General features: G+C 42.3%; 1 protein-coding gene across 5 annotated transcripts in view; it reads right to left on the minus strand.

Annotated features, from left to right (window-relative positions):
* The window catches only part of CTNNA2 (catenin alpha 2), a 781,915-nt gene that overhangs the window by 145,324 nt on the left and 610,803 nt on the right, over window positions 1–25,788 (minus strand). For all 5 annotated transcript variants that reach the window (XM_075930971.1, XM_075930970.1, XM_075930972.1 and 2 more), the window contains one exon: window positions 16,334–16,486. In XM_075930971.1, the coding sequence (XP_075787086.1) occupies window positions 16,334–16,486 (153 nt within the window). The remainder of the gene's footprint in view (window positions 1–16,333; window positions 16,487–25,788) is intronic.

The following is a 25,788-nucleotide window of genomic DNA, read 5'->3' on the forward strand; positions in this document are numbered from 1 at the left end:
GCCGACCTAGGGCCTTTACCAGTCCTTGATAACCCCTGAGCCACTTCCTTTCTCCCCCTCAGCAGATACCTGAGTCTCTGGCAGGTCACATGGGGAGTCAAGGAGGGTCTCCTCCAGCTGGGGTCCCGGTAGTCTGATCCAGTCCTCAGTTGCTTTCAGGTCCCGTGGTTCCATCTGGTAGGCTGACCACAGCAGGCTGGGTTGTCCTGGCTGGTCCTTGGGGTCCAGCTGGTCCTCGGGGTCCAGTTGGTCCATGGGGTTCTCAGGGTCCGGCCTGGCTGATGGCTCTTGCAGGTCCAGCAGGCACCCACAGTACAGGCTGGTGTCGGGGTTCGGGCAGGTCCTCTGGGTTAACCACACTCGGAGGCCCAGTCCACATCCCAGTCACCCCAACAGGGAGCACGGGGCAGGCCTCTGGTTCCTCCAGAGGCTGGGCCCAGACTGAGCTCTCAGCCTGGCTACTTATAGCCCTAGCCCTACCCACTGACTTCCGGTCAGGTGATAAGGAGGGGCTAGACTGTGCCCAAAATTGCTCCCAGAGGGGTTCCTCCACCTCCGGGTCAGTGGGCGGCCAGTCCGCCCCACTACACTAAGACCAGGAGAGACAATGGTGATCATCATCCGATCTCAATGGTCAGCATGGAAGTGGCCACCAATGGTTAATTATGCTTACTGTTAAGAAATGGGTGCCTCATTTTAACAGTGAGAGTTAAAAGAACCAGATCAGAGAAGGGCTTTGGGTTCCTATAGCACTAGTGGAATGTCTTTTTCCTCTGAAAGGCCCTTCTATTTATGCCCCTAGCTGCTTCAACTTCAGAATAATCAAAGACTTGTATAGTCCCAAGATAGAGATAATAGACTGACTTAGTGTGGCTGCAGTGGTGAGTCAGAAGAAATAACTCTGCAGACTGTTAGAGCTTTTCATACTCTCCATGCAGATAATTACAACAAATTAGGCTCACTGATGTTTAACACATTTCTATATATTGTTTTTGCTGATGTTTAATAAAGGTGGAAAGCATCCGCTGCTAACATAAGGAGGAAATGTCTGAGATGGAAATCAGAACTAAGATGAACCAGATGAACAGATGAAATGTTGGACATAAAAGCTTTAGTTTTAAAAATAACCTCTCAATTTGAAGGTCTTGAATTAAAGTACACTGTGACCTTCCAAATGCTGATTTATGAGAATCAATTATTAATACCCTTAGTGTATAAGTCCTTATCTATTCTAGTTCAAATGTCAGGGGAAACAAAAATACAAAAACTAAATCACATCAGTATGTCAGGAGGAAAACTCAGACAGGTATTTATTTTTCATGAAGGTAGTTCAGATACAAAAGCTCTGAAGGAATTTTGACACCTTCGCTTCATTATTTTGGGGTGTTGGGGGGAAGTCCTAGGTACTCAGATAACACGGGCACAATATAAAAAGAAAAGAACACTTCACAGAAGGCCAGGTTTTGTAAGGCATGTAATACGGGACTATTCCAGTAATTAAAAGTTTCAGAAATAAATATAAGTTTGGTCCTCAGGACTTATACTGCATTAAGTGAGTGTCCAGTGAGAACGTTGTGAATTTATGAAGGTCCACCAAAAGCATAAAGAGTGCACTTGTCTTTTGTGACGTAGGGCTAATGGGTCGCATTCTCTGCTGCCTTAAATTGGCAGTGCTACATTGATTTCAGAGGATTTATGCTGTGTTACAAAAGCTGAAAACTTTGCTTCATCATTCATGCCTCAGAGTTGACTGCATTTGTAGAGTAAACTATATAATGTGCCATAGTGGGTGAGGTGATATCTTTTCTTGGACCAACTTCTGTTGGTAAGAGAGATGAGCTTTAATGCTACTCAGAGCTCTCAGAAAGCTTGAAAGCTTGTGTCTCTCACCGATAGAAGTTGGTACAAGAAAAGATATCTCCGCTAATATTCTGGGAATGACCTAGCTAACACAACACAGACGATAACTGAAGATATCTTTCTAACGATGTATGCCAACTCCTAGAAGTTCCAGTCCATGTTTTTATTCATTCAGAATGTCTGAAGTGTATTTCTGAAAGAGGTTAACATAACACAAACAATGTAGGAGTAGATTCGTGATCAGTTACATGAGCATAAATCAAGACTACTGACTCCTTTGACTTAAAAGATCTCTAGTTTCCAGCTAGCACAATAAAACTGTCCTCTCTTTTTCCTAAGCAAATGGTTATATTGAACAGATGTGACTGCCTGATCTGTGCCTAGTATATTAGCAATGCTTTTTCTGCTTCTTCTCTGTTCACAGGTGTTTCTAGATAGCATACAGTATCATATGATCAATTTGAACAGTGCAGCAACAAATGAGTTATCTCACAGCAAATGAAGGGTGCTGATCGCATATCTTCACAAGAAGAAAATTACTAAGTCAGACATGTACATTTCCATGGTATTTTTGGAGGAAAAAACTTTTCAGACTGACGACTTGATGGTCAGGAGTTAATACAGGCTCCTGTAAACCTAACAGGCAAAGAGACTATAAAACAGAAATAGAAATACTGTTCTTTGGTCCCGTATGCTGCAAATTACTATCCAACCTTGCGATTCTATTGATTTGCCTGCACTATATCAAATTTTAATCACCATAAACCATAGACTAATACAAATCAGTCCCCAACAAGTGCTCCTAGTAGACGACTGATTATTTTGGACATCCTAGGTCTTTACATTTATATAGGAGGAAACTGATGGATCCGTGTAGGGCTTCATAAAATCCCTTTTTAAATTGATTCATGCAAAGTGTGCAGGACACACTGTCTTTTGGAAAGCCTGTGTTTTAGTGACAAGCGATGCAGCACCAAATTTAAAACAGCTAAAAATAAAAGTGCTACATGGTGAGATTAACAATTGTTGAAAGAAAATTTCAAGACAGAATAAAATGCAGCTGTTTTTGGTTCACTGGTCTTTGAATGGCAAGTTTGAGTCAATTTAACCCTTTGGGCTCAGAATTTCTTGAGGCTCATGGTAACAGCAGGAACTTTTGACCCTCTACCATCTAAGGACTTGCAATGAATTGGTGACATATGTGAACCCACAATGCATTCCTTCTAGTGCTGCAGAGACAGTTTTCACATCTATAATAACCTGCAACTAATATTTTCAGTTGTGCCTTGGGTTAAAATCATTGTAGGTAAAAAAAAACTGACATCACTCAGATGCAGCGAATTATCCCACCATTCTTGATTTTTTGGGGGGCAATGTCCTTGATTTTTCCATTGAAAAATGTTCCAGCCCATACTCACTGCAGCAATGTTCCTTATCAAGGCACTAAACTAAAGGTACAGAGACCTTCTTTCCATTACAAAAATCCCTATGAATTACATCATCTGAATTTTGTTTTCTTTTCACAAAGACTCACTGAGTCCCCCATGAGATCAATGAGAAGACTGTCTCACTCAAGCTATTAATTTATTTATCCTTTCCCAAATGACGATAATATGGACAAACTGCCATAGTGCAATGCAGTGATGAGTCTGTAACATTTTGGTTATGGGTCAGTTGCCATTTCAATTATGTATCCCATTCTTCAGAAGATTTATAACATCAAGTTCCTACTTTGGTATGTTATGCACATTATACATCCAGCTGCAATTCTCCCCGATACGACAGTCTAAAAACGAGCTCAGTTATTGTTTTTTTATGGTAGCTCCTTTTTTTTCCCTCCTCCCGTCCACACATACCCTCCAAAAGCTCTGTTTATATATACTCTGTTTTTCAGTTTTGAGAGAATTGTATTTGATAAATCTGAAATATAGAATGGCTATAGTGGGCCAGACCAATGGTCCATCTGACCCAGTATCTGTCTTCCAATAGTGGCCAATCCCAGATGGTTCAAAGACAATTAACAGAATGGGGCAATTATCAAGCGATGCACCCCGTTCATCAGCCCCAGCATCTGGCAGTCAGAGCTTTAAAGACACTGAGATCATGGGAATCCATCTCTGGCCATCTTGGCCAATAGCCAGTGATGGACCTATCCTCTATGAACTTATAAAGCAGGGCTACTCAACTTTGGAAGCTCCGGAGGCCACAATGATACTCTTAGCACATGCCGAGGGCCCCAACTTAAGTGTGGTTGCATATACATGCAAATAGCTTCAAGATTCATGATGTCATTGCAGATTTGTTTTCTTTAACACATTGATAGTCTTTTGACAAAAAAGACACATTGGTTTTCCATTTATCTCTGCAAAAGGAAACTCCATCTACCAAATAGGGTTGAAAACCCTGTGTTCATCCATCAAGCATCTCTTCTTCATTGCCATTTTTAATGCTTCTTATTAAAAAGAAAATTGTATACCAGTGTTTTGGGTGTTTAGCTTGAAGCTTCAGGTTGTGCGTTTCTTTGAGTGATTTTACTCAGAAAAAGTTTCCAAGCTAGAACACTCCAACCTGCGGCAGTGGGGAGGTGGGCAAGTCAGGCTGGACACGTGAGGCAAAAAAGGACAGGTGCTCGGGAGCCCCATCCTGACGTCCCCACGCGGGGACCATGCCGCCGGACTGAAACATGGCCAGTGTGAGCCAGTCAGCACCTCTCAGGCCCTGCCAACAAAGTTATGCAGCCAGCACTTTCCACAATGCCCTGGTGCTCCCAGCACCTCCTTCTGGGGGTCTAGAAATGCTGACACCCTGTACCCTTCTGTTCCAGCCAGCCCATCTGTTTGCATCTTTCAATGCTCACCCTGCCTTGGAGAGGCCTTGCCATTATGGAGCATGTTTCCAGTGGAGGCCATGTTCAAAGGATCCCACCCCCGGGCCACGTGTTGAACCCCACGTAAACCCAAACCGCCCTGCAGGCTGCAAACCAACAGACCTGCTATAAAGGGATATAATATCACAATTAACTGGTTACATGTTAGGTTAACCTAACACGTAACTAGTTAAACATGTAAGCAGGATCCTAGGATGGGGGCCGCTCCAGCCTGACTGGAGCAGTCCCCAGCACACAGGGCTTTCGCTTCCAGCCCCAGTTGCCAGCCACCTGATGGGCTGTCAGCAAGCAATCTTGCACAGAGGCCCGGCTAGGCTGGAACAACCATCTATTCCCAGAAGAGTGTAGGCAGGTGGCTGCTCCTGGGTAACTGGTTTCCCGTTCAAATTTCTAGAACTTATCTAAATCTTTTTTGAACAGTTACAACCGTGGCATTCGTAACAGCTCCAGATAATACGTTCCACAGGTTGACTGCACTGCGTGAAGAATTACTTCGTTATATTTGCTTTAATATGCTTCCTATTGATTTCACCGGGTGTCTGGTTGGGTTTTTTGTTGGTTTTTTTTTTTTGCTACTTTTATTGGGAGCTAAGAAAATTAGTAATTGCTTAGAGTAGACTTTTGACCTCTAGAATTATAGTTCAAATTCAACCTAAACTGGTAGAGCCTGAAAAATATTACTGATTAATTCCTGTTCCATTCATATTAACTTGGTGACTTATCTCTGGTTCCAAATGAGCATGAGGCCAAATCATAAACCCATCAGTTGTCACTAACTTATTTACTAGCAGGGAGGCAAAAGACTGAATATGAATAGAGACTGACTTTCCCTTTCTCCCCTCTATTCATAGTATTTCCAAGTCATTGTTGAGAGAGGTATGGGACAGCAACGTGTGTTAATTCTTCACATTTTATGAGTATTACATTCACTTTCAAAACCATTATTCAGAAGTAAAGAATTATGATATTTTCTAGTTGGAATACAAAGGTGATTGGGCAACAAAATGGCAAATGAAATTTAATGTGGATAAATGTAAAATAATGCACATTGCAAAAAATAATCCCAACTATGCATACAAAATGATGGGGATTAATTTAGCTAAAACTACTAAAGAGAGAGATCTTGGATTCATTGTGGATAGTTCTCTGAAAACATCCACTCAGTGTGCAGCAGCAGTCAAAAAAGCAAATAGAACATTAGGAATAATTAAAACAAGGATACAGAATAAGACAGAGGATATCTTATTGCCTCTATATAAATCCATTAATCACCCACATCTTGAATACTGCATACAGATGTGGACGCCTCATCACAAAAAATATTGGCATTGGAAAAGGTTCAGAGAAGGACAACAAAAATGATCAGGAGTTTAGAACGGGTCCCATATGAAGAGAAATTAAAAAGACTTTTCACCTTAGAAAAGAGGAGACTAAGGGGAGATATGATAGAGGTCTATAAATCATGATTGGTCTGGAAAAATGGATTAAGGAAAAGCTATTTACTTGTTCCCATAATATAAGAACTGGGGGGGGGTCACCAAATGAAATTAATAGGTAGCAGGTTTAGAACAATCAAAAGGACGTTTTTCTTCACTCAGTGCACAGTCACCTTGTAGAACTCCTTGCCAGAGGATGTGGTGAAGGCTAGGACTTTAACAGGGTTCAAAAAAGAGCTAGATAGATTCATGGAGGTTAGGTCCATCAATGGCTATTAGCCAGGATGGGTAGGAATGGTCCCTAGCCTCTGTTTGTCTGGAAATGGATCACAGGAGAGAGATCACATGATGATTACCTGTTGTGTTCACTCCCTCTGGGGCATATGGCTGTGGCCACTGTTGGCAGACAGGATACTGGGCTAGATGGACCTTTGGTCTGACCCAGTATGGCTGTTATGTTTTTAAAACCTTCCAATTATTGAAGTTGGGAAAGCAGCTACTGAATGTCCATGGTGTTACATTCCTGAACTTCCATATGCTGTGTGGGACAGATTCTGATCCTTATTGAAGATGTAAACCCAGAATAGTTCCACTAATTTACATCTGTGTTACTGAGGCCCTATAACTTTCATATGTATTAGTGAATCATGAAGTCATACCAGTTTGTCACATTGCAGATCATCCTGTTCTTGAAAAAGAATTGCCTAATGATTCTGATTGCCCAGGAAAACAACTTATTTTGGACAAGTTACCGTGAATAGGATTATGAGAATTAATCAGTATACGACAGAAACTTCAGAGACCTAACCGTTAACTAGAAAGAATAGTACTCAGAGAATAATAAAACATTAATTAGCACTAATATAATGCTTTGCATCTAACAAATAATTGAATAAACATTAGCTAATTAATCATCGAACCACCTTTTGGAGGGCAGGTATTATTATTTATCATTATCTTTGTGCCACAAACGAGGAAACCTAAACACAGAGGTTAAATGGCTTTCAAGGTCAGACTTTGAGCTGAGGACACAGCTCAGCCATGAAAGTAACATTTTCAAAAGCACCAAAAAGACTTATGAGCTTAAGACCCATTTTCAAAAACAATGTAAGGCTCCTCTACATAGTGCAGCAATGTGCACTGGAAGACGGGGAATTCTAAAACACACTGTGTTGCATGCTAGCGATGCATCTACACTGCACTGTTATTTTGAGATAACTAGTGTTATTTTGAAATAGCAATCAATACGAGCGTCTACACAGCCATTTTGCTATTTTGAAATCTTTTCAAAATAACGGACGGCTTATTCCGAAATCTGTAAACCTCATTCTACAAGGAATAATGCCGGTTCCAAAATAGCCATTTCGAAATAAGGTGTGTGGGGATGCTCCACTTCTGCTATTTTGAAATAGCCCCTCACCATGGCCCTTCTAAGTTATTCCCCCCAGTGCCTCCTGGGGCTCTAAATCGATATAGCACGTCTACATTAGGAAAGCCTGCCTTGGACTAATTTTGAGGCTTCCCTGCAGTGTAGACACGCTATTTCGGAATAACTATTCCAAAACAGCTTATTTCAAAATAAGTGTACAGTGTAGATGTACCGTAACTGGCCTGCATAAAGTAGGGAATTCCAGCATGGTCTACTGGGCCAGTTAGTTTGCAGCACATTGGTGTGCTTTATTATTCACCTTCCTCTGGTTCATGCTTCTGCTCCATGTTGACAAGGCCTTGGGCACTTAGGAGTCTACATCCCATTGACTTTTCATAAGACTTAAGCTCTAAGTGTTTAAGCTGCTTCCAAAAATGGGATTTAGGCTTCCCAAGGCTAATATTTCAAAGATATGTAGATGCCTGAAGGATTTTCAAAAGTATCTACACCGGCTGGGTATATAAGTCCCAAGAAATAAAACCAGATTCTGCAAAATAGGTTAGAAAAATGCACAAGCATTGAAAAAGGGCAAACATTTTGGAAACTTGACAAGCATTTCCCCTTGCGTAGTAGTGATAGAGATGTAGCCGTGTTAGTCTGGGGTAGTTGAAGCAAAATGCAGGACAATGTAGCACTTTAAAGACTATACATGTATCCTTTGGTATATATGGTTGTGACTATTTTCTTCCACTATTTGATCTGAGGAAGTGGGTCTGGCCCACGAAAGCTCATCATCTAATAAACCATCTTGTTAGTCTTTAAAGTGCTACATTGTCCTGCATTTTGCCCTTGCGTAGTGTTATTTAATATTAGATGCTGGGATTCCTGCATTTCAGGAAAATATTAGTTTCTCATTAGGTATAGCTATTTATAGTTGGTAAGATCATCACTAATAAAGCAAGGTAAAGAAGGCAATGGAAAGCCATTTGAAGATTACTATTCCCAAATAAGGGTATGTCTACACTACCCTCCTAGTTCGAACTAGGAGGGTAATGTAGGCATATCGCTCTTGCAAATGAAGCCTGGGATTTGAATTTCCCGGGCTTCATTTGCATAAGCGGGGAGCCACCATTTTTAAAACCCCGCTGGTTCGAACCCCGTGCAGCGCAGCTACACAGGGCTCGAAATAGGTAGTTCGGACTAGGCTTCCTAGGTGTACCGGTAGTTCGGAATAGGAAGCCTAGTCCGAACTACCTAGTTCGAGCCCTGTGTAGCTGCGCTGCACGGGGTTCGAACCAGCGGGGTTTTAAAAATGGTGGCTCCCCGCTTATGCAAATGAAGCCCGGGAAATTCAAATCCCGGGCTTCATTTGCAAGTGCGGTATGCCTACATTACCCCGCTAGTTCGAACTAGCGGGGTAGTGTAGACATACCCTAAGGTACACTGTTGTCCCACTCCCTTATAAAAAGGGGAGGGGCAGAAATAGTTAATGCAGCCCTTAACACAGGCTTTTATGGTGCATATTAGGGAAGATCTTTCATAGAACACTGGAACTAGAAGGGACCTCGAGAGGTCATCATGTCCAGTCCCCTGCCCGCATGGCAGGACCAAGTACCATCTAGATCAGAATTGGGGAATCTATGGCCCTAGCTTGCCTGGATCTGGCCCCCAAGGCTTAGGGCTTCCCCCAGCATTAGCGAGCTGGTGCTCCAGCTTGATGGCCTCCCTCTCACCCAGACCCCACACACCCACATTGCTCCTGCACTCTACCTCCTAGCCAGTCCTCCCAACCTAAACCTCCCTTGCTGCAATTTGAGCCCATTGCTTCTTATCCTATCATCAGAGGTTAAGGAGAACAATTTTTCTCCCTCCTCCTTGCGTCACCTTTTTAGGTACCTGAAAACTGTTGTCATGTCCCCTCTCAATCTTCTCTTTTCCAAACTAAACCAACCCATTTCTTCAGTCTTCCCTCACAGGTCATGTTCTCTAGACCTTTAATCATTTTTCTTGCTCTTCTCTGGACCTTCTCCAATTTCTCCACCTCCTTCCTGAAATGTGGTGCCCAGAATTGGACACAATACTCGAAGGGTACATCTACACAGCAGCGTTATTTCAAAATAACAAAGTGAACGTCCACACAGCAAGCCGGTTATTTCAAAATAAGTTCAAAACAACGGGCGTCTTATTTCGAATTCTTTAACCCTCATTTTACAAGGAATAACTCCTATTCCAAAATAGCTATTTCAGAATAGGTCATATGTAGACAGGGCAGCCAGAGTTATTTTGAAATCCTCTGCTTTCTCTGCACTCATCAGAATTCTATAGCTTCCCTCCCCCTGCAGCCCTTAAAGCTTCCGGCAGAAGAGAAAGGGCTTGCGGCATGAACCAGGGCCTGCTCTCATCATGCCATATAGCAGGACCCTGCACAGCCTTCTCTGCTGCCATGGCTGAGCCCAAAGCTCCAGCTGATCCCTGCACAGCTGCCAGCACTGCCCCAGGCAGCTCCCAGGACCCTGTCCAGAGATGTATGAGGTGTGCGCCTTCCTGGCCTGGTGAGGAGACCCTGAACCTCACTGAGGTCTGGGGAGAGGAGGCAAACCTCCAGGATCTCCACACCAGATGCAGGAATGCAGATGTCAATGGCCGGATGGTCGATAGCCTGGCCACCAAGGGCCACAGGCACACCCAGGAGTGGGTGCACATGGACGTAAAAGAACTCAGGCAGGCCTATGCCAAGGCCATAGAGCACTGCTCCCCCTCCAGGGTGGCACTGCAGCCCTGCCCATATTATGTGCAGCTCCCACACACCAGTCCCTCCCCTGTCCTCTCATTGTGGACTCAGGGCTAGAGACACCTGTTGTCACCCTCCTTGAGGAGCAGGAGCCGGAGAAGGCCAGCACCAGCTCCATGCTTGCCAGCCAGGATGTTGTGCTCACCCTACTGCCAATATCCCCCTCCCAGGATGTTTCCTGGGCATCAACCAAGGCTGGGAGAGGCCCCTCAGGTGAGTGCCATTATTTTCCCTAGACATACATGGGTGGAAGTGGTGGCAGGCGCGGGGCAGCTGTGTGCTCCTCACTTGGCCTTCTCAGCCTTGGGATCGCGCAGGAGCCTGTGCACGTGGGTACATGTGGAATGCCAGTCCAGGGCACGCACCTTGCACTCTTTGGGCAACATCTGCTCCTGGGGACAGTGCGGTGAGGCATAGGAGCATGCGCCGCTCATACACATGTCCCCCCAACACCCTGCTCCTCTCTTTTCCAGCAGCCAGGGATACAAACCCTCTCCCTGTGGAATGCCACCACCGCCGGACCCGGCGTGTGCACGGCATGGAGGGAAGTCCAGCCATCCTGTGGCCACCTTCCTGCCTGCAGGCTCCCAGTCTGGCTGGCACCTTCCCATGCCTGCTTGTCCCCAGGATGTGGGAGTAGTGAGGCTCCCCCCGGGACATATGTGACCCTGCAGGAAAGGGCCCACTGTCTAAGCCTCAGATGGCCTTGCTCAAGGCACATAGCCCTTGTCTGACTTGAGACTTTTCTGTCTCGGCTCAGAGACGAGGGCAATGCTTCATGCACGGTGTTCCCCAGAATAACTGCCCTTTTCTTTGTTCTCCAGAGCTGGACCAGCTGCAAGAGGGGAGCAGTAGCCATCTCCTGTGCCATCCTCCTGACCCTCCATTATCTGCCGATATTGGAGAGCCCACAAGGACCTTCAGAGGGAGCATATTGCTGCCCTGTGAGCCCTGCAGTGCTCCATAGACCAGCAGGACCAGAGACTGGAGGAGGACCTCCAGCTGTGCCGTGACACCTGGTGGGAGTTGCTGCAGCAGGGCCGATCTAACTGCACGGCCTTCCATACAGTCATCGACCACCTGGTGGCTGCTCCCACACCAGCTCCCACCCCTCAAGCTTCTTCTCCAACCCCCGCCCCCCATGGCCGCTGAGTGCCCTGTACACAAGGCGGTGGCACCACCCGATGCAGGCACCACTCCCAGCCCCACTCCTAAACCTCCCTCCCCGCCTCCTCCTTCCGCTATCTTCTTTCCCCCTCTCACGTTCTTTCCCTAGTCCTTCAGTTACATTTACCCCAACAATAAAAATAGAGTTTGTTGTTTCCAAACAAAAAGTGTAGTTCATTGTCTCTGTGAAGTAGACGGGGAGAGGAACCCCATGTGTTATGCCCTGCCAGCTTGACTGTAAACCATCAATAACTACTCTCTGAGAACAGTAACCCAGCCAGTTATGCATCTTTGAAGAAAGGCAATTTATATCAGTCCAGAACTTGCAACATATCTTTTAGAAAGGTACTAGAATACATAGAAAGTATATTATACATGCCCTTTGGCTGGCCAAATGTCTACCAAAAATGTCACACTTACACGAGCACATTTGTAAAAACGGGACCATTTGCGCCTTATAGAGAGTTATGAAAATATGGATTCTTCTTCTGATGCTGCATTCTACACGTACCCCCAAGCTCCCATGCAAGTCAATGGGATGTGTAAGTAATCAAGGATCAGGCTCCAGAGTCACACACTGAGACTGTAGAGGTGCAATTGGGTTCAGATCCCTGGTGCCAAACTTCTCTCTGATAATAGGCACAACTCCAGTGGCTTCACTGAAGCTGTGATTCTCTACACCAGCAGTGACATTGGCCCTCTGCCTGTGAGAGAATCTTTAGCTCCTTAATCATTTGACTACAGATCATTAAAATACCAGCTTAAATATAATATTTTGCAGGTATAATCTATTTCTTATTTGAAAAATAAGTGAGACAAGCAAGCACAGACGCTTGGCTGCTATGACATGCATTATGCTTCTCTAAATAGAAATGAGAAGAACATTTTAATTGACTGTAGTGCTGTACATGGGCAGTAAACCATTATCTCAAATTGACATGTTCTATTGGAGCATATTTTCCTATGAACCAACACACCTGGGGTTCAGAATTCTACTTGTCCTTCAGGAAGGAAGCCTCTAAAACATAAACTTGTTTTCTTTTCAGTGCCACTTAGCCTGCAGAGAAGAAAATCCCCTGCAGGTTTGAGATGGATATTCGAGACTCAAGCACTGTCTAAAAGCTAAGGAAAAGATCCTTATCTGGTGTAAAAAAGTGTCAGAGCTCTGTTGATCTGCCCCAATAGCTGAGAAAAATCGAAATGGGTAAGCAAGGCGTAAAGAAATCCTTTTCTGAGTTACTGGAGTATAGACAAATACTCTAAAATACAGGCTCAGATTTCTTTTGAAAAATGTATGTCTAAAGTTAGCTCCCAAATTCAAGTGACATATTAGGCTTCCCAAACCTATATTTAGGCACCTAATTTGTGCAACACTTTTTGAAAACAGTGGACTTTAACTTTTTTGTGTTTTGCTTTTTGTTTTACATCTAGTTTCCATTTCTTAAAAAAAAACACCCTGTCTGTTTTAAAATTTCTGCTGTTGGCCTCATGTCTTCCGTATTGAGACTGGGGCTGCTATGTTACTCATATCTATGAGGCTACTATTCAGTTTGGTACATACTATGGTATTTCATTCTACTGTCATCAAGAATGAAATACAACATAGTCAGCAGAAGTAGCACTGTACAAAAATGATCAGTGTAATATGATCATAGATACAGATTCATAACACAGTTGCAATATTTGAAGAATTAAAATGAAAGTACTAGAGGCTATTTTCTTTTTCACTGCTACTGCGCTAGTCATCAGATAGCAATAATATACATGCTTATCTAAATGCAAAGCACCAAACCCTGCAAGATGCTGAGTTTCTTCTTCACCCACTGCAGATGTTGGCACACAGCGCAAAGGAGTAGGCACCCTGTATTGTCCAGAATCAAGCCTAGAGTTTTTAAAAAATAAGTGCAAGTTCCTGATACAAATTAGGGGTGTGCCTAGACAGCAGGGCTTCCGTCAAATAAGCTACACAATTTGAGCTACTTCAACTGCGTAGCTTATTTTGAAACAGCTTTCTTTGAGAGGATAACGAGTCTTGTGGATAAGGGAGAAGCAGTGGATGTGGTATACCAACTCTTTAGTAAGGCATTTGATACGGTCTCGCATGATATTCTTATCAATAAACTAGGCAAATACAACTTAGATGGGGCTACTATAAGGTGGGTGCATAACTGGTTAGATAACCGTTCTCAGAGAGTAGTTATTAATGGTTCACAATCCTGCTGGAAAGGTATAACAAGTGGGGTTCTGCATAGGTCTGTTTTGGGACCAATTCTGTTCAATATCTTCATCAACGATTTAAATATCAGTGTGGAGATTACGCTTATTAAGTTTGCAGATGATACCAAGCTTGGAGGGGTTGCAACTGCTTTGGAGGATAGAGTCATCATTCAAAATGATCTGGACAAATTGGAGAAACAGTCTGAGGTAAATGGATGAAGTTTAATGAGGACAAATGCAAAGTGCTCCACTTAGGAAGGAACAATCCGTTTCACACATACAGAATGGGAAGCAACTATCTAAGAGGAGTACGGCAGAAAGGGATCTAGGGATTATAGTGGACCACAAGCTAAATAAGAATCAACAGTGTGACACTGTTGCAAAAAAAAGCAAACATGATTCTAAGATGCATTAACAGGTGTGTTGTGAGCAAGACATGAGAAGTCTTTCTTCAGCTCTGCTCTGCGCTGGTTAGGCCTCAGTTGGAGTACTGTGTCCAGTTCTGGGCACCACATTTCAAGAAAGATGTGAAAAAATTGGAGACGGTCCAGAGAAGAGCAACAAGAATGATTAAAGGTCTAGAAAACATGATCTATGAAAGAAGACTGAAAGAATTGGGCTTGTTTAGTTTGGAAAAGAGACAATTGAGAGGGGACATGATAGCAGTTTTCAGGTATCTAAAAGGGTGTCACAAGGAGGAGGGAGAAAAATTGTTCTTCCTGACCTCTGAGGATAGAACAAGAAGTAATGGGCTTAAACTGCAGCAAGGGAGGTTTCGGTTGGACATTAGGAAAAACTTCCTAACTGTCAGGGTGGTTAAACACAGGAATAAGTTGCCTAGGGAGGTTGTGGAATCTCCACCTCTGGAGATATTTACGAGTAGGTTAGATAAATGTCTATCAGGGATGGTCTACACAGTACTGGGTCCTGCCATGAGGGCAGGGGACTGGACTTGATGATCTCTCAAGGTCCCTTCCAGTCCTAGTATTCTATGATTCTATGATACAATGAGGGTTACAGGAGTCAGAGTAAGAAGTCTTCCAGCTAGACAATATGTCAACATTATTTCAAAATAACTTCCTGCTGTATAGATGCAGCTTAAGTTATCTGATATAATGTTGCTGTGTAGATATACCCTACATGGGTTACTTTCGATTTAAACTAACCAATGCAAAATATGTGATTACAGTTTTTAAGAAACAAAATTTTCCAGGATCATATCCCAATATTCCTAGTCAAATCTTTACTATCCAAGAATTAATTTTAATTAAAATATAAGTCCATGAATTTGCTATGAGCTGCATGGTCTCGAAAACAGTGCTAGTAAAGAGAAGTTAATAGTTCCATACAATAATAACAATACAACCCATGAATCAGTATTTGTATGCTCAAGAAATTACATATTTTCATAGTTCTTAATCTGTTATGGAGAGCAAATTTTGATGAAAAAATGTACTATACAGGTTAATAGGTGTACAGTAGGTGTCCAGGTTCCTGACTGTTATGTGTTATTTAAATTGTAACTTGAAAGAGTTTCAGGAAGCAAAGTAAAATCATTATTATCCTTGAAACCAGTCACAGTTTGCCATCATTGCAAAGTGTTCTTATAGAAAGAAAAATGACATGGAGAAACCCAGTTTGTATGTATACTAATATACACAATGCACACATATATATTTACACACATATTGGCTACGTCTACACTGGTGGCTTCTTGTGCAAGATCAGCTGTTCTTGTGCAAAAACTTGCCTGGTGTCTACACTGTATGCACATTCTTGCACAATTAAATGTACAGTCTAGCATCAGAAAACAGGGCTTCTTCCAGAAGAGTTATTCCTCTCCCCACAAGGAATAAACCCTCTTGCACAAGAGCTCTTGTGCAAGAGGGCAGTGTAGACAGGTAACATGAATTTCTTGTGTAAGAAACCTCTATGGCTAAAATGGCCATCAGACCTTCCTTGCGCAAGAGAGCGTCCACACTGCCATGGACACCCTTGCACAAAAGCACATGCCAGTGTAGACGCGCTCTTGTGGAACACTTTTTACGCAAGAAGTCTTCCACAAAACAGTTCTTGCGAAAGAAGCTGCCAGTGTAGACGTAGCCTATCTGTATATACACATACAGGTTTGGAGAGAAGGACAGCTTTAAGGTATTACCCATTTTATGATGCTTTCAGTATTTTAACTAGACAGGCTGATCATAATCTAATATGTTCCCTAAGCAATTAGAGTCAGCTACAACACACTATTTGTCTATTTGGCTTCATGCCTCGTATAAAACACAGCCTACTATACTGCACTGCTGCTGAAGTTTAGCTGAAATCTGCTTGTTGTTCTTCATTATTGACAAGACCTGGGAAATACTGCATGACACATGTTCAGCTGATTTAATCTTACAGTAAAGCACAGACCTATCCCTGCCAGTCATTTTAACAACTCAACAGATTTCTAAATAACCAGTCCAAGTAAAACCCCCAAGTTGCTCAACATTCTAAATAACCATCCCAAGTAAAAATCCCAAATTCCCACAATATTTTGGCTAATTTATCATTGTCCTTGATCTCACAAGGCAATCCATTCTAATTCTGCCGACCGCATAACTTACCTCAACTAACTTGTTGGCGTGTTCACGGAAAACTTGAGCATATTCCTTCACTTCCTTCTCGTTACCACTCTTTGCAGCCTCAATTAGAACCAGTAATGGGACATTGGTCTCCAGGAATGAATCAGATATATGATCCATCACCGCCTTCCGTAGCTGTGTTAAAAGAAAGTGCAGCTGTAAGTAACTGAAAATTTATCAATACACATTTCCAGCATTTTGATCAGCCAGTTAGAGTTGAGTATATTTTTCAGAACTCAACATTGTACAAATATTTTTGGGGGGTGCAGAGTAGTATTTATGGATCTGTAGCATTTTTTGGGGGGGATTTTTGGTAGCATTTGAATGTCTATAACTAAAGGTTTATTTCTGCAATCCTCACTCACTCAAGCTAGTGCACTGACTTTAATGGGACAACGCAGGTGGACAAGTACAGGTTGAAACTCTCCAGTCCAGAACTCTCTGATCCGGAAACATCAATTGTTTGCAATGATTTTAGTTAGTCAAGTGTCCATTTTTCATAGGTATGGCCATGTTTTCTGTGATCCTGTAACTTTTCTTTACAGCTACCAGTCATGGCTATCACTGTTCTGTGCTATTATTTACCTCTAATTTACCCCTAAATGTCCTCTATTGACCCAGAAAGAAGTGGAAGTGTTGGGTACGCTGCAAAACAATATTGGCCTCCTGTGGTCCGGCAAATTCTCTGGTTTGGTACTGGTCAGGTCCCAAGGGTGCCAGACTAGACAGGTTTAATCTGTATTACACACATAAGGGATTGCAAGGCTACCAAACACTTTTAAAAGTCACGTCAGGTCACTTACTTTGTAGTCTAAATGTAGATTTTAAAAGTACCGGCCATTGTATTTCCATACCTCATGTAAAGTTTGCATTCATTGTTACACTTAGCACATGCATGATGTCTCATTTTTATTAGCAAATTTTTAGTTGAACAATCTGAAAATGCTTTCCTAGAGTATATAGACAGGATTAACAAGTATATGCAAAATATTGCATATACTTGTCATATTGCTAATGAAAGAAACACAAGCCACTAAAGAATAAACACCTGTTCTTCCATTACAAAAAAATACACATATGTTTGGGGAAAAAAATCCTACTACTTTAAGAATAATGGTACAAATTTACCTTCAGCCACTCTGAAAACTACTAATCAATATCAAACTTTCCTAATATCTGCAAAATGCCACAAAATATTATTGAAATCTTACATAATTCTTCTTGGAGATTTAAATGCTCTATGATAGCATGGAGAACAGATGTACTTTAGCATATTTCCTTAAGCTAGCTTTTGGTATAATTGTTATTAAAAATGAAAAATTGCAAACTCAAAGCCGCTAGGCTGGGATCCATCTAGCCGGGAGGTCCAAACAGACATTAGGCTCATTAAGTCATACATCTTGTAGGTAGACTGAAGGTCAATTAAGGTAATCCTTCAATTTTGTAATCTATACTAGAAAGCTTTAACTAGCTGAGGTCCTATCAATACTCAAAATTGCACAGATAATTACTCCATTGGTAGCTGCAATAAAAAAAAGATGACTCAAAACCCATCTGGAGTTCAGCTCCATTGGCTATGGGAGGCTTTTCTTCAAAGCGGAAAGCTGAACCAAAATACTGCTGGTAACCCCGTCCATCCATTGCTTAGTATGGAAAATGCAAGCACCATTAACAAAACCGAATCATTTTAAAGGCAATGGAATTGCGGTATTATATTGCCCTGCCACGCTGATTCAAGTGCTTCAGCACAATTATAAAAAAAATTCATAAATAAATAAAAAACTCGGCAGCTGTTAGCCAACTGCCATGCTATGACCACTGCCTATCATGTGCACAAGTGGTGTCACTGTGTCCCTGCGTTGTCTTATATTTCTATTGTAAGTACTTTGGGGGCAGAGACTGTTCTGTGTTTGTATAGTGACTAGCACAGCAGGGTTCTGATTGGCGCTCATAGATCCTACAGCAGCAAACAAACAAACTATTAAAGCACTGAACACTTAATATAAAATAAAACCTGAAAGCGGAGGTGATACCGCATTGCATCACAAAGCCTAACATGCCCTGTGAGGCTGACATGTCTGCAGTCACTATCAGACAGATTTTTGAAAGGTATTTAGGTGCTTAAAGGAGCAGATGGGGACCCAGTGGGAGTTGCAAAAGCACCTAGGTGCCCAACTCTCATTGATTTAAATTAGAGATGTAAAATCCTGATTAATTAGTTAACTAGTTAAACATTATGCTTAGTGAGTTAGCTAATTAAATGGGGGCAGCTGGAGCGGGTCTTCCACTGTAGGTGGGGGGTTGCTCCAGCCCTGCTCCAGCAACCTCCATCCGTGGCAGGCCTGACCTGCCTGGTGCACCTGCACCGAGCCCACCTCAGAAGGGGGCTGCCCCAGGCGGGCTGGCATGTCCCTGCCCATGGAAGGCCCCACAGGGCTGGAGCTGCTCTCTGCCCTAATCAGATAACCATAACCAGTAAGCCTCACCTGATTAACCATTCACATCCCTAATTTAAATGGAGGTATTCATTGCCTTATAGTCATAGCCTCAAAGCTTAGCTTAGCAAAGAGAAGATTAAGGGTACCTAACCTTCAGGTATCTCAAAAGTTGTCATAAGGAGTAGGGAGAAAACTTGTTCATCTTGGCCTCCTAGGATAGAACAAGAAGCAATGGGCTTCAACTACAGCAAGGGAGGTTTAGGTTGGACATTAGGAAAAAGTTCCTAACTGTCAGGGTGGTCAAACACTGGAATAAATTGTCCAGGGAGATTGTGGAATCTCCATCTCTGGAGATATTTAAGAGTAGGTTAGATAAATGTCTATCAGGGATGGTCTCACAGTATTTGGTCCTGCCATGAGGGCAGGGGTCTGGACTCGATGACCTCTCGAGGTCCCATCCAGTCCTAGTATTCTATGATTCTATGATTACAACCAATAAATCAATATCCATATAGGGAACAAGTACTCAGTCTAGCAAAGAAAGGAATAACACGATCCAATGGCTGCACATTGAAGGCAAGTAATTTCAGCTAGAAATAAAGTGTAAGTAATTAACCATTGGGACAATTTACCAAGGGCTATCACTGACCATTTTAAAATCAAAACGGATTTTTTTCCTTTAAAAGCTCTGCTCTAGGAATTATTCTGTGGAAGTTCTCTGGCCTGTGTTTCATAGGAGGTCATACTAGATGATCACAGTGGTTCCTTCTGACCTTGGGATCTAAGGTATGAACAATATAGTTTTTACTCTGGCTTATGCAATATAATTGTTATAACTATGCCATGATGCTCTTCGGGCATATCAGATTAAAACTGTAAGAATGTCTAAATATACACAATTGACTTTCATTGGTAGTATCAGGTATCTGTACTCTTAAAATGCACATTGGATGTCAATGAAAAAGGAGATAATCAAACGATGGCAAATTGGACCTTACTACTGAGAATACAGAATCTGCTTATTTTGTAATGAACATCTAACTTGTTATAAGATCTGCATACTGGGACCCTGAGTCCAGAGTCACCAAAACTGAACCATATTATCTTTCTGCATCATGGATGATTTGATAAACTAAATGAGATTATACTAAATTTATATGTGTGTGCTATTATTCACAGATGTCAGGGTGATATTCATAGCTGTGAGTAGTATATTTTTATACCCCTATGTAGACAGGCATTGTAGTTTCTTAATAAATTGATTATCTGAATTTTTGGATGCCCTTGCATAGAAGTTGAATGGTGCAGACAACAGATTTTATATATGCAGGAAACCACAAGTTTAACTATCCATCAGCACAGGCTATAAAGAATGACTTGACAAAAGCATTTGTTAAATGTGACAGAGTAGGAACATAAGCCATTCTTTCAATAGCTTAAACAAGTGCATGACAAGGAAATATTAATGGCATAAGACAAGACATTTAAAGGTATTAGCTCAGCACTACCAGTCTGTTGTATCCAATTAGGGCTATTTATCAATGTAAACAACTCCTGGAAAAGCTAATCTTGTATTTTCCTCTAGGTACTGCAGCAAAGCCAAGCACAAGTGATGGCTCAGAAATGCAGAGTATTTAAAGTTGTGTCTGGATCCCATTCTTTCAAAAGAAAATGCAAAAAACCCTTGTAATTAAATGGGCACATAAAATGATAGCATAAGGAAAGATTAATCTACGGGAAATTACTTAACCAAAGATCGACAGCTCATCTGATCCTGTGATCATCTACAGAAGCAAATACTGTACTGTGTAGTCATTTGGAAGCTATGACTTGTATTAAAATTTCCCTCCTTGTTTTAAATGTAGGGTGGCCTGGAAATGAGGGTGGTTTCTATTAATTACAAGATAAAGTACTACTTACGAATAGAGGGTGGCATCTACATGATAATCATGGTTATTAAACAGAGTATATTACATGCAAAGTTAATCAAATCAAATTTAAAAACTGATGTGTCAGACAAAACCAGGCTTGTAAACAAAGTCTGCAAATATTCTTTTAAAATCATGAACAGTTTACTACAAGTCACATTTGATTCCTCACTGAATACGATCAATGTAGTCAGTTTATGGTGCAGAGTGTAAGTTACTATTGTTCAGAGACGAAGGCTCTTCTTTTCTAAGCACTAGTTGGGTCTACTTTATCACTGTTGATTCACAGTTCTAACTGGGCATTCCAGAATGATGCTTTTCATTGCTGTATAACAATCTTAGAACCAAATGTCTCTGCGCTACTTACAGTCATGTAGAGAATTAAATGTCTAATCCTGAAACTGGAAGGTAATGCCACAGCAGGAGATTAATGGCTCTAACAGATTGTTAATTTTTTTTAAAGACTAGCCATATCAAGCTGTCTGTAAAAAAAGTTTACTAACCCTTTGTTTGCAACTATATCAACTGCAAGAGTATCACATTTACCAGTTCCTGCTTAACATCACAATATATATTGCAACCCGCACCAACCACAAGACATGTTAGTGTTCTGCAGCTGTAATCAGGTATTGATTAATTGGCACAGATGGAAACACACTTTTCAACTGCAGTTCTAGTAAAAATCATGTATTTCTACAGAAATGTTATGAGGAACTGCATTTTCACGTACAATATGGAGGTCATAAGAAGCTCCTGCAACACCTCATATAACAGGAATTTAATAGTTTTCATTAGAAATTTTGAACTATGGTCACAGAAGATGTGGTTGTGAATTGTGAACCAAAGGTCTTCCCTACTACTCTCTCCCTATTGCTTGCTCATCTTCCTTTGCTGTCTCAGGCTATGTCTTCACTGGGACGGTTTGTCAACAATAGTGCTGTCGTCATGCAAAAGTCGCCAAAAGTGAAAACAGGTCAAACATGGGCAGGTTAGCACCCTGTCAACAGATAAGAGAAAAGCCATGTGGGTAAGCATCCCATAGTGCAGTACTGTGGGGAGGCAGAGCTCGTCCCTATGCTTTCCACATATCTCTGTGAGCTCTCCATGCTGAGGAATGTCAAAGCAACACAGCAGTTTCTCCAGCCTTCCTCCTGTAGCCGCAGTCTGCCTGCTGCTGCCTTTCTGTGCAAGGCAGAACAGAAGCATTCCAATAATTTGTTCTTTGTTCCCCAAATGGAACAACTCACTCAGCTGTCAGATACTTCCCAAAGCTTTGAAAGGAGAGGGGTGCATGCCTGCAGGGCAGCCAAGATCACAAAACATTGAGCACAGCCATCAGGGCAGGCATTGTGGGATACTGGCAGAAGCCAGTTCCATCAACAAACCAAACAGTAGAATCTACACTAGGTCTTTGTCGACAATACAGGGAGGGAAATAAAGTCTCTTGTAGGGCTAGAAGATTTCTGTCACCAAAACTGGGTGTTTTTCCTAACAAAATTGTCTTTGTAGTAGGCATGCTCTCACTGTTTTGTCAACAAAAGGCAATTTTTGGTGACAAAATATGCCAGTGTAGACAAGGCCTCAGTTTCTGAAGCTATAAGACAATCTGAAGTGCAGACCCATGGCAGGATTCCTTTCTTTTCTAGTGACCATTCCGGAAGTTTCAGTGGTGATGCAGACTTTAGTATGCTCCTGTAGCTCTCTCATTCATTACGCATGTACTAAGAGTGTGGAGCTGTCATTTAGATTTTTTTTTAATTCTAAATATTAAGAGGGCATTAGAAATCTTACAAACGAGACCATGAAAACAACTTCTGGAAAAAAAAAAGTTGAGTAATGGCAGGATCTTGAGAATAGTTCTCTTGGGGGCCCACCTGTCAATTCATTCATCTCATGCGGACAGTAGATTAACTGGGGAGAAGGTTCATCATTTAAAACCTGACCTCTGCTCTTAGACTTTCACTGCTCTGTGATAACTCATTTCATCTTCTTTTCCCTTCTCTGAACATGCTTAGTGATGACAAAGGGAAAGTATGGGGCTACTATTACTGATGTGAAATCAAGTGACAAGAGTGATTTTCCCCCATAACCATTTGAAGGAGGGCAGGAAGAGGAAGTCCCTCCAGCAGTAGGGCTAGTTAGGGTCCAATTCCAAAAGCACTGCAATGATTTAGGAGCCAAAGGCCCAGATCTTTAAAGGTATTTAGGCATTGCTCCATTCAGCACTGCAGTGCCTGACTTAGGAATCAAAGTCTCATTTTTAAAAAAGTGACAAAAGTCCTCCAAGGCTAGATTGTCACAGACACTAAATACCATGGAAGATCTGGGCCTTAAGGGATTAAGTCCTATTGATCAAGTGACTCAACTTTAAACAGATGCTTTTGAAAGAAGCAAGTAGTATAAGTTCTTCAGGGCAGAACCTGACTCCCACTATAGATTTATAGCAGGGGTCTCAAACTCCTGGCCTCTGGGCCATTCCCACTGAGCAATCCAGCCCAGGATTTCCAGTGAGCCGGGGGGAAGGAAGCGCTGTCTGTTTTTATCTCCCAAACCATGCCCCTTCCTGTCAGCACCCTTCCACTGCTCTGCCCTCTCTCTCCCAAAGCACTCTGTCCCGTGGGGGTTGTAGTCTCAGGGATTACCTAAGAGAGAGGCTGGTGCAGGGCAACATAAGCAATTTGGTCCCTCACACTTCCTGCATCATTAATTGTCCAGAACTCCTGGGCCAGATTGCACAAGTGCTCTGGCCAGGGATGTTGTGAGGGCTGGGAATTTGAAACCCCTGGTTTATAGAGTGAGTAAAAGATTGTGGCCCCCAACTCTGTATCTATCGCAACAAAAATCATAATGAAGAATAATAATGGAATAAGCAGAGCAGGAAGAAGAAGAGAATGGGCAATGTCTTCTGTACAGGAGAGGTGGCAGGGAGGGGAAAGGAGAGCTGAAATATAGACAGAGCAAAGCATACTAGTGTATTCCGCAAAAAACCTAAGAGGTAGTAACTGATGCAGAAGGAGACCGAATACGGGGTACTTTGTGAAGAAGAGTGAAATGCTCAAAGTGATGAAAGGGGGAAGATTGTTTTAATGTTTACACTTTGGGTGTTATGGAGAGAAGGTAAAAAGATGGGAGGCTAGAAAGGAAGTTTACAACGGAGCAACGGAGAGGATGACAAAGGCATGAGCCATGGTTTTAGAGGTAGAGACTGCGTGGAAAGGAGGGATTGAGAAGATGTCACAGAGGAAGAAACAACAGGATTTTGCACAAGGCTTGGGGTGCATGGAGGGGCAAGGACAATAAAGTGTCAAGAAATGACAGTGAAAATGCAAACCTAAGTGACAAGGATCGAGAAGCTGTCACTGGAGCAGGAGAAAGGTGAGTCACAAAGGAGAATGGAGGAAAGATAAGAAGTTCATGAGGTAATAATTCCATTTCACTGACAGCTACAAGTCATGTAATGCTGTAATTCCTATGGCAAAGTGATACAATGTACATCGACCAAATACACTGCACCACTATATGTATTTTATATCTTTCATACTCACACGTGATATGAAAATTAGGGGCCCATATTAAAAATGACTAATTGTCTTTGGGGACTAAAAAACTCATTGATTACATCACCTTAGTACTTGGATCATTGCAGTATTTCTCATAGTAAATATATGCAAATATAAGGGAATGTCTTTTAATTGGTGATTCCTAAAATGCTGGCCTGTTGGTTCACAGATCATGGGCTAGGTGTTTTGTGGACCGCTGAGTTGTCATCTGGTGCTAACCCTCCTTCTTGTTTTGCCTTGTTAAAGTACATCAACTTAAACCAAAAATACAGGTACTTTTGTAACGTCACTTTACCTGTCAGCAACTTCTGCAAATTGCCACAAAAGAAGTGACTCGCTCATGAAAGACAAAGGAGCATCAGTCACAAATGGCAAGAGCATGGTCCATGAAATATTTTCGGCTCAGACAGGCTACACTTTTTCCATCTCACAATGTGCTTTCTTTACAGAGTCTCTTGACAGACCCTCCTTAGTTTGATCTCAGTCAGGTCAGTGCTTAGACTCTCACCTCCAATGAAGTCTATCAGTCCTTCATTTTGTGGACTTGTAGTTTTCTTCTGTTTTAAGGCTGTTTTCTTAAAGGCTGTTGCAAAGCTGTCACTGCTTTGTTGTCCCAGGCCTTTCTGCTGTCTCTTCCTTTTTGTTGCTCTCCTCTTTTCAACGCAGACTTTGTTTCTTTATTGGGTGCAGCAGTGGGGGCCTGCTTTAATGACTGGCAGCTGTGGCAGCTGTATGGAGTTGTGGTCACACTGATTGCTTGTAAATAGGAGACGTTGCTCATGGTGCACCCCAGTCTATATGCAGCCCGGGCATCCACCCACACAAATTGAAAGCACAACCTTAGCTGGCAGAGGCCAGTTCTCTGGACAGAAAAATGGTGTCTCAATGCAAACTTCCTGCTTGGTGCTCTATGGCTGTACTGGTACCATCTCATGATCCTCTGATTTCACCGCATTGAGCCAACACAAGGGAGCATGAGCCTTACCAAGTGTGAGCATGTTTCCTAGGAGACATTTCCATAGGCTCTCTTTGGTAGCCAATCACACGCTCTCTCACAGAGTATGTGTTCTTGCAGGGGGAGTTTCCAGGTGATATAGACTACCAGATAGTCCTCTCCATCTACATCTTGGGAAAGGATCATCCCTAGTTCTATCTCCAATGTGTCTGTTTGCAGTAGGATCTCCTTTCCAACATTTGGCCACTACAGCTTTGGGTGTATGCAGAGCAGGTCCTTGAGTTTTTCAAAGGCACTTTTGCAGATTGGTGTCCACACCGCCAGTCTTGGGGAAGTATTCCTAGTTAAGTCAATTTATGAGGCTGGCAAAATGGGATATAAATCAGTGGTAGTACCCAGACATGCACTTGCCTTTTGGTCATGAGGCATGAACTTTATCTACCACTCGGTGGATTTGTCCTCCATCAACTCTGAGTTCCAAATACCAAGGTTTTTTTTTTTCCTATTGAACTTTTAGCAGGATATGCTGATGTCCAGAGGACACTCTTGGGGCCCT

Source organism: Pelodiscus sinensis, chromosome 5 (genome assembly GCF_049634645.1).
Source record: "Pelodiscus sinensis isolate JC-2024 chromosome 5, ASM4963464v1, whole genome shotgun sequence".
NCBI classification, from domain to species: domain Eukaryota; kingdom Metazoa; phylum Chordata; order Testudines; family Trionychidae; genus Pelodiscus; species Pelodiscus sinensis.